The 10,206-nt window shown below is 38.0% G+C and overlaps 1 protein-coding gene across 1 annotated transcript; it reads left to right on the top strand.

Moving 5' to 3' along the window:
- Window positions 1-876: 876 nt before the first annotated feature.
- Window positions 877-7,127, top strand: LOC126624294 (protein STICHEL-like 3). Its single transcript, XM_050293330.1, has 7 exons — window positions 877-1,223; window positions 1,394-3,923; window positions 4,372-4,591; window positions 4,905-5,432; window positions 5,942-6,416; window positions 6,534-6,597; window positions 6,854-7,127. The coding sequence occupies exons 2-7, from the start codon at window positions 1,848-1,850 to the stop codon at window positions 6,950-6,952; spliced, it is 3,462 nt and encodes a 1,153-aa protein (XP_050149287.1). The 5' UTR covers window positions 877-1,223; window positions 1,394-1,847; the 3' UTR covers window positions 6,953-7,127.
- Window positions 7,128-10,206: the final 3,079 nt, after the last annotated feature.

Genomic DNA, 10,206 nt, shown 5'->3' with positions numbered 1-10,206 from the left:
TTAAAGTTTAAAAAAATAAAAAATAGCGTGAGTTACATTTTTTTTTTCCTTATGATTTTATGTGATTACATGAGAAGTTTTTAGGTCTTCGATAACTAGATCACATAACTGTTTAGCATATGACATGGACTAAAAAGTATGTGGGATCGAAAAACATGGAAGGTGGAGTGTCTTGTGTCTACGGGCAGACAACCATGTGATCCGATATCATTTAGATTTCAGAATTTCTCCTACTCATGACATCACACATTTTGCCTATTGGAACGTAGGGATTGTGGCTGTGTCACAATATCACAAAGGAGTTAATTGAACAACTGCAAAATTATTACTTAAATTAAGCATAGTGCATCTCCAAGCGATAAATCAGGGTTAATTTCAAAATTAAATAACGTATCATTTCACTATGGTGAGTCTGCTTGATTGTAATCATGTGCTAGGTAAAATTCTCTATAACCTCTTCAAGTTCGGAAAAAGTGGATAACCTAGGCTTGCCAAATTTACCATATGATCGATTTTAAATGTCTTGTGATTGTTATATTTAGATAGTTTTGTTAACGTCAAATTACCTAATAGAAAGTCATTAAGAAATGAAGAAAAATAAATATTTCATTAATATGACTTAAAAAATCCCTTTAAATTAGGTTCAATAATTGGAAGCCAAATTGAGAACACTAACACACACGCATATGATATAATAAATTATTGATTGGTAGATAAAATGGTAAAGCGTGAAGTTTTTGCACTCAAATTTACAATGTCAACCTTAAATCGTATAAATTTTCTCTGCAATTTTCAACGGAACGGAGTTCTTAATTTTTTTTAATTTTTTTGAAAGAACATAAAAAGGAAATTTAAGTAATAAAAAGTTGGTCTGCACCCTGCATGCTCAAACAAACGGATTCACCGCTTTATTTGCGATGTGTTCTCTGTTTGCAGAGGTGTCTCTCTGTGTCTGTCTGTAACAGATCTCACCAATCTCTCTCTCTCTCTCTACACTCTCAGATTCTCTCTCTCTACTCTCACTCTCACTCTCACTCTCTTGTTTTTCTCACTACCCTCTTGCTGCTGAACTCTCTCTCTCTCTCTCTCTCTAACCTTCTCTCTCACTCTAAAGGTGGTTGGTTTGAAGGGGAAGAGGCCTCGTGAAGTTCATGTGAAGCTTGGTGGGAGATCTGGGTGGGGGACTTAATGTGCAAACGGGTCACTGGCTTTTCTGATTTCAGGTGATTGGAGTGCTTCCTTCTTTCCCTTTCGTCTTTTCCCTTCCTTTTTTTTTTCATCTTTCATGTTCTTTCTATCTCAGCCTTATGTTTATTCTCTCCCGCTTTCCCCCAAAAGTTAGCCTTTGGTTGTAAGTTTTGGGTTTTTGTTTAATTGATGCATTGAATCTCAGCTGTGTTTTTTGGTGGCTGTTTCTGCTTCTTTGGGGTTCCATTTGGGTGAAATGCTTTCAAGATTATGTCTTTAATGCTGTTTTGATGAGCTGAGGGGATCACTGTGTCGTTCTTCGCGTTGTTGCGGTTGGGTCCATTGCCTTTCAGTGAGAAATTATGTGTTTTGAGGGGTTTGTTGTGTGTGGAGCGGATGGCGGAGGGATCATTAGAAATGGTGTCGTTTAATTTGAAATCGAATGTTGTTGTCTTGTTGGAGGATCTTTGATTGCTTGAGTTTTGGCGGCTTTGCGGAACGACTAGTGGGGGGATAGCATTGGTGGTCATTGAGGGAATTTTGTTGCTTTTATGCTGCTGTTGTTCCGGAGATTCAGGTGTTACTAAGTAATCATGCGAACGTGTTTGTTTCATTAATTCAAAAGAGATTCGGCCATTGGACACGTTGACGGTCTGATCATGACCAGGGCTGTTCGCAATAGGATACTCAAGGATGCGAATGGTGATACTAGTGATCATCTGCGCAACCACATTCATTTGACAAATTGCATTCACTTGAAGAACCATATGCACAAGCAAAGCCCCATATTGGCTGACAGGTCACTTATGAGGGACCTTGTCGTCCTTCAGAGGTCGCGATCTCTCAGGGACCCTTCTGCCAGTCCGCCCTCATGGCATTCGCCTTCCATTCTTGATATGCTTTCCAGAAGAGGTGAAAATGATGCCTTGGTGCGTGAGGGGAGAAGGTCAGTAGGAAGTGAGTATCGAAGGGATGCCAGGAGGCTATCAGCAGGTTCTCCACCTTTGGCAAGTTTAGCGACACCAAAAGTTGCTCAACGTGAGGCTAATGCGGGAAATGATGGTGTGGCCGGAACCAGTGAACATGGAAGCAAGAGTGGAGTTAGGGATGGTGGGAAAATTAGGAGAGAAGAATCTAGTCAGAAGAGTAATAGAAGTGAAAGTTTGGGTGGCAATGAGGAGCCTCCGCTAGACCAGAATGGTAACGATTTGACTCATGACGCTCTTTCTGGGAATTCAGAATCCAAAATTAGAAGAAGTAAACAAAAGGGAAAGCACACCCAAGGTGCTCAAATGAAGACTCTCTCAGAGCAGTTGAATGATGTTAGGATGGATACTGATGATGTAGCGTCCTCTAATATCCACCTGCCTGGAAGACGGTCCAGGCAGGGAAGAATCTCTGAGGAACCGGAGGTCAGCGCTCGGGGCTATTGCAGTGGACTAAGTAGGGTAAAAAGGCGGAGATTTCGAGGTGCAAGAAGAAGCCGTGCTTCTGTAGCGTCCAGAGACTTTGGAGCTCAGCATGGTTTATCTGTAGCTTCTAATTCTATAGCTCAAGGGTCAGCTCACCGAAAGTATCACATGGAACAGGGAGCGGATGAGTATGGTGAGCAAAATGTCACAAGGGCTCCTAGAAACGGGTGTGGGATTCCCTGGAATTGGTCGAGAATCCATCATAGAGGTAAAACATTCCTTGACATTGCTGGAAGGAGCATTTCTTGTGGTTTATCTGATTCAAGGTTGAAGAAGGGTGATCTGGCTGCCCATGGTAGAGATATTTCTGACATGCCCATGGCAACTGATAACTCGAGCGTTTCTACTAAATCTGAACCTGAGGCACTTCCTTTACTAGTTGAAGCATCTGGATCACAGGCAAGCTCTGACAATGCTGGTTGGGTACATGACTATTCTGGTGAACTTGGTATTTATGCAGATAATTTATTCAAGCATGATGTCGGTTCCGACTATGCTTCTGAAGCTAGATCTGGTGATCAACGCAAATTGAGGGGACACCGCCGTCGTAGGCACCAAAATCTGACGCAAAAATACATGCCGAGAACCTTTAGAGATCTTGTGGGGCAGAATTTGGTGGCACAGGCTCTTTCAAATGCTGTCATGAAAAAGAAAGTTGGGTTGCTATACGTGTTCTATGGTCCTCATGGCACAGGGAAAACATCATGTGCTCGCATATTTTCTAGAGCTCTAAATTGCCAGTCTCTGGATCATCCCAAGCCTTGTGGCTTTTGCAATTCTTGCATTGCACATGATATGGGCAAGAGTAGAAATATAAAGGAAGTTGGGCCTGTTAGTAACTTCGACTTCGATAGCATTATGGACCTACTTGACAATATGAGTATTTCCCAACTGCCATCACAGTGCAGAGTGTTTATCTTTGATGATTGTGAAACATTGTCCCCTGAGTGCTGGAGTGCCTTATCGAAGGTCATTGATCGAGCACCGAGACATGTGGTTTTTGTCCTTGTCTGTTCAAGTCTTGATGTTTTGCCTCACATAATCATATCCAGGTGTCAAAAGTTCTTTTTCCCTAAGCTAAGGGATGCAGATATTATTTACAGTTTGCAATGGATAGCAGCCAAAGAAGATATAGAAATTGACAAGGATGCACTGAAACTTATTTCGTCAAGGTCGGATGGTTCATTGAGGGATGCTGAGATGACTCTAGAGCAACTGAGTTTGCTTGGCCAGAGAATCTCAGTTCCTCTTGTTCAGGAACTGGTAAGTTCTTCCCTGTTCTTTACTGATCCACCAGAATGAGAATTGCTAATGGTTTTCCCGTGTATATATATTGCCTTGATAAATGATGATTATTAGAAATAATGAGGATCCCTATTTCCTCTCGTTCTGTTTCAAGCTGTTTATTTATCTCTGTGATTTCTTGAAATGGGACGTTTTAAATTTTCTTCTTTTATCCATTTGCGATATAAATATTAAGGTAATGTATTTTCTGCACCTCTTTGCCTCATGTTTTTTTATTACAGTTTCTCTTAGCAAATTCCTTTTGGATTCCTTCCTATTTTTGCTTCGTGTTTGGCGTTACAAGTGTTATACTATTTCCATATAAAGATATCGGAATGCTTTGAAACCAGCATGGTCTTGTAAGACAATTATCTTTGCTCTTGTTACTTTAGATGAACTACCTGAAGATTTTGACTTTGTTTTGCAGGTTGGGCTTATATCTGATGAGAAATTGATAGATCTTCTTGATTTAGCATTATCTGCAGACACAGTTAATACTGTGAAGAATTTGAGAATGATAATGGAAACTGGAGTTGAGCCATTAACTTTGATGTCACAACTTGCAACGGTAATTACAGATATACTTGCTGGCAGCTATGATTATAGAAAAGAAAGGCGTAGAAGGAAGTTCTTTCGGAACCAACCATGTGAGTCCAAAAGTTTACTAGAGAAATCGAATAGTCCATTTTTTTCAATAATAATTTATTTCAGTGATTCTCATATTCGGTTCCAAATATATACTTATCATAGAATCATTTATGTTCTCTTCGGTTTTCACCATAGAAATATTTAGCATGCTTGAACTACTCTTGGTTGCGCGTAATGCCCTAATGGAAACCTCCTTAAGTAGACATTGAAAACCCTTGCCGTTTGAAATTCAATGGTTGATTCCTGTAAACTTATATCCTTTTTTGTGTTAGTATTTTTCAGTAAACTAAAAAACAAATTAATTGGTTGCAGTATCAAAAGAAGACATGGAGAAGTTGCGTCAAGCTTTGAAAACTTTATCTGAGGCCGAGAAACAATTGAGGATGTCAAATGACAAGTTAACATGGCTAACCGCTGCACTTCTCCAACTTGCTCCTGATCAACAGTATATGTTGCCTAGTTCTTCTGGAGGCACAAGTTTCCATCAGAGTCCGTTGGCCTTAAATAATGTGAGCGGAAGGGATGCGGTCAGGAGAGATAGTGAACAAGATGAGATGCCAAATTATGAGAATGGCTTGCCAGCAAATGCTCGAAATTCTGTAAGTTCTGGAAAAGGTATGAGTTTAGATAGAAAACATCATGCTGGTACGGCTATGGTTTCTCAGCAGATGGCTACAAGCTCCGCTGAAATAACCAGGGTAAATGGGAGGCAAATCCATGGCAAAAGCCACAAAGGAATTGAAGAAATTTGGTTGGAGGTGCTTGAGAAAATTCCGTATAATCGCGTAAAAGAATTTTTGTACCAAGAAGGGAAGCTGACCTCGGTTAGTTTCGGTGCAGGTAAGCAATAACTGCTCTTTTATGAATGCCCTTTCCATTTAATCCTTATAAACATGTGCATACACACATTTATCCTTCCGCGAAATATGTCAATCATCTATGCAATTACTGGTAGTGGTGGTTTGTAGGTTTTGAAAATATATTTTGGGAAAATAGTTGTTTGTAGGGTTTTTGGATTATGATCCTGAGACATGGATGCAAAGTTGACTTAATTACATGACATTTTACATTTCATAAACTTGCTAAGAACTCTCAATTTGCTCTGTTTCACAATGAGATAATCATACGCTTCTCGTTCAAATTTTTCATCCTTGTTTTATTACCTTATATTCGATTCATGTTTCAAGAAATCTGAAAGCAAATTGGCTTGTAGTTAATGTCTAACATTTCAGATTTGTATGCCTAAAATAAGCCCCTTATTCTGCCACATGCCAAATTTGATCATAACTATTCAAATCAAATATCAACACAGCATTATTTCCTTTTAACATGTTTCCTTCCTTTTGCAGCACCCACTGCGCAGTTGATGTTCTCTTCGCATATGACCAAATCTACCGCAGAGAAGTTCAGAGCGCAGATTTTGCAGGCATTTGAGATTGTTCTAGGGTCTCCCCTGACAATTGAGATTAGATGTGAATCAAAAAGAAATAGTAAAGAATGGGCCCAGATGCCTATTATTATACCAGCTTCAAAGGATGGTTCATCCCAGATTAGAGATGAAAATACGTTCAGCGCCCGTGAAGTGGGGACGAGTGAAATTGTTGAAGTAGCTGCTTCTCCTATGGAAAGCAAAGGTAGTGGTCAAATGCATAACCAAAAGAAACCAACCATGGCGATAATTCCAGAAAAACAACAAAGCCAGAGTCAAAGCATTGTTAGGAGCAAGGTGTCCCTTGCACATGTACTTCAGCACTCAGAGTTGCAACGTGGATGGTCACAACGTAAAGCAGTTTCTATTGCTGAAAAGCTCGAACAGGATAATTTGTAAGTACTGCAATTCCATCTACTTCAGCTTTTCGTTTCAAAAAACTTGTATTTCATCTCTTATGTTCTTGATTAATTGTTTTATATGAAATGGCACTGATTCTTTCTAAATCACAGGAGACTGGAATCTCGATCGAGAAGTTTGCTTTGCTGGAAAGCGTCTAGAGTAACTCGTCGAAGGGTAAGTCGTTTGAATCTCATTATCCTTTCTTGCAATGAAATTCCTGAGCAGTCAGGCGTGCCTTGCGACATAATATGCAGGCCCTGGCCTTACTCCTCGTTTTTAAACCTAAGTTTACTCCTCATGCCATAGTACTTAGATATACAATCTCTAGCTGAACGCTACTTGTATAATGCTCGGGTCTATCGTTGCATCCTTGTTGATTGTCATGCCGGTCAGTTTGAAGATGAAACTTACGAATGCATTTCACATGCAGCTTTCGCGGTTGAAGATAAGGGCACGAAGACCGCATTCATTGCTGAAGCTCGTGTCCTGCGGAAAGTGTCTCTCTTCAAGGTCTCCAAGGGCAGTATAAGAGAGACAGGTTTTGGCTATAGCTTTAAGGGTTTTGTACAACCTCATCTGTTATTTATTTCGTGTATTTAGCCAATTTCATTCAGTTTACTAGCTCAATTTATATCCTTTTACATTGAATAAAAATGATATTTCATGAAAACATGGTAGGGGAAATAAGTTTTTAACTTCTGCAAGTTTCGGTTTACTGTTAACTTTTACTTCTCTTTTCTACAGCTATAACCATTCTTTCTTTTTACGCAAGCGATACGGGAGGAGGGTCGAGTTAAAACATTGGTACAGGGGTGAACGCTTTTGGCCAACTGATATTCTCATTTAAACAAGCACGAAACTTGATTAAATTAAGTTGATTACCTACTTTTTGTTAACCACGATTTCGGAAAATGCCAAAAAGTTGAGGGCCATTTCTAAATATATCATATCCAACTGATTCGGCCAGAGGATCATAGGGTCGAAAATAACCTAAAATGACACGAAAATCGTCTCCAACTGAGAGTTAGGCGAAAGGGTTTGTGGACCCCACTAGGCTAAAACCAACCAATTAGGCCAGCAGGCTGACCATCTCCAGCCGCCCACTTTTTTTTTTTAAATTATAATTTTTTTTCCTACACAATTTCTCACATACTTTTCATCATTTTATATTATCTTACTTCATTTCTAATAATCTTCCTATGTTCGAAAATCTTATGTTAATATAATAGTTTAATTCAATTAAAATAATAAATTATATTTGGCTTATGGCCCTTTGGTCCTCTCGGTTGGAGATGATTTTTTTTTTTCACAAGGTTATGTTTGGTCTATGGCCCTTTGGTCCTTTCGTTTGGAGATGGTATGAAATATGACATAACACTGTTCATTAAAATATAATTTATTGAAAGACTATAGGACCAAGGAGAACTTTCTGATATTCCTTAGGTTGGAGATGACCTTAGTTGTTTTGAGTGAACCCTACTTTACTCCCAAAGCAATACGAAGAGGAAGAGGTGGTGTGTATTTTGTAGTTTTTGTCAAAGGTTCTGGTATGAGTCCATGTACTCTCAAGTCGCAGTCGTTTTGTTTGGCATATATATATATATATATATCTCTCTCTCTCTCTTAAACTAATACTTAAATGTTGACCTAATTGTCGTTTGGTCAAATAATGGGCGGTATTATCTTTCAGTCAGTCACACTTTCAAACTCCGTGGTCGGTTTCTTTGAATTTGGAAGGGAAAAGAGATGCCAGACAAGGGAACTCTTTCAATCTTTTTGCTTTTCAGGAATAAAACCCAAACCCTTTTCTCCCTTCCTTTTGGCCTTTTGTTTTTGTTGCTTCATACGGAAATTATGGTTGTAAATCCGCTTCATTCCTACCACGCGTTTTTATCACTTCAATACGATGATATTCTGAGTTATTTTTAAATCGAACTTATTTTACAGAATATACATATAATTTAACTAACTGACCTAACTCATAATATATTGTAGTCATCTTTCTTTTCCTCAAAGTGTGATTAAAATTTTACGTAATAAGGACAATCATTGGGTGGCATATGCAAAACATGTGATTTGATTTATTTATATATATCACAATTAGGGATGGGCAAATACCTATCAGTTATGGGTAACCACGGTTATCCGCCCATTTAAATTTCACGGTTACATTTATGAGTAACCGTTTAGATAAATAAACGGTTATGGGTATAATCGTTTACCCGCGAAATTTAAATTGACGATTATGGATATTAACTGTGGTTATAAACGGGTAACCATTTACCCATTTATTTTATATATGTAAAATTAACACAAACCATGTTCCCTATCGAACAAAACTTAGATCAATGCTATTGACTATAGTGCATGATTTCTATAGCTAATATAATATAACTTAACCACTTTAAATTTCATGGTCCATTATATATATTATGTTAATATTTTACATTCCGAGTTAAATAACCTAAGAATACTGCCTTTTAACAGTTTTCGTAACCCAAGAATACTTAGCAAATTTTATATTACCTTCATTGATAATAGTTAAAAATATCGTCTGTAAAATATTATTGCAATTATTGGAATGGTATAAGTAAGAACTTAAAAAATTAAAATGCGGAAATGTATGATGAATGTACTTATAACGGTGTTTAATTATTAGAAAAGGAAAATTATGACAAGATTTTCTTTTTTAATTTTCAAGTTATTAAAAAAACATGTAGACGGGTGAAAAATGAGTCAATGGTAAAAAATAAAGGATAAACGGGTTTAAAAATAATAAATAGGTAAAAGGTTACGGTTAAATGGGTACACGGTTATGGATATGGTTAACAGTTTATAAACGGTTATGGGTATGAGTATAACCGTTTAGACAATTACCCAATGGGTAAACGGTTATAGATAAATAACCGCGGTTACCCATCCGTCATAACCGTTGTCCATCCCTAATCACTATAAAGGCTGAAATTTTGGGGAACCCAATGCCTTCCTGCTTGCTTTACTTGGTGAAATTCAATTCGTCTTAAGAGAATCGGTAGGATTAAAGGTGCGTTTGTTTGTCATCACTAACGTTCATTAGGCTACACTTTTTGTTAGTGTAGTCCAATATTTATTATGTACAAAGATTAAGGGCTGGTTTGGTATTGCTGTGCTTTGAAAAAAAGTTGCTGTGAGAATAAGCGGCTGTGCTGTGAGAATAAGCGGCTGTGAAATAAAGTCAGTAGAGTGTTTGGTAAACTTTTTTGTGAAAGTGCTTTTGGAAAAAAAATCAGGATGATAGTGTGTCTTTTCATTAAAGGAGCACTGTAGCTCCGTGTGCTTTGAAAAAACTGGCTTTTTTTCAAAGCAGCAAATAGCAGCTTCAGCTTTTCCTTTGATTTTCAGCTTATTCTCACAGCAGCTTCCAAAATAAGCCATTTTTTTTCAGTTTACCAAACACAAAAATGACCCTCAGCTTTTTTTCACAGTGACTTTTTTTAAAATCACCTCAATCCCAAACGGGGCCTAAGTTTAATGAAACTAGAGAGGACTCACTTCGACTGACACCCTTCAATTGCCAAAACGCGTTATCTTGGATCGATTGGCCGATCTATCATGTTTAGGGTTTGATTATGGGCAGGATTCTTTGTCTGCTTCTTCAGTTGCGATTGAACTTACTCTTCTTTTCATATTAGTATTCAACTAGAGTCTAGAGTGATGGGGTAAATTATGTTGAAGTTTAACCGTCAAACTCACACGAACATTGTATACTTTTTTAGCAGTGAGAGTTAACAGTAACGTTCTTAT

The sequence above is a fragment of the Malus sylvestris genome, chromosome 5 (genome assembly GCF_916048215.2).
Source record: "Malus sylvestris chromosome 5, drMalSylv7.2, whole genome shotgun sequence".
Classification (NCBI taxonomy): domain Eukaryota; kingdom Viridiplantae; phylum Streptophyta; class Magnoliopsida; order Rosales; family Rosaceae; genus Malus; species Malus sylvestris.
The sequence above is the reverse complement of the archived record's forward strand: the minus strand, read 5'-3'. Positions and strand labels throughout refer to the sequence as shown.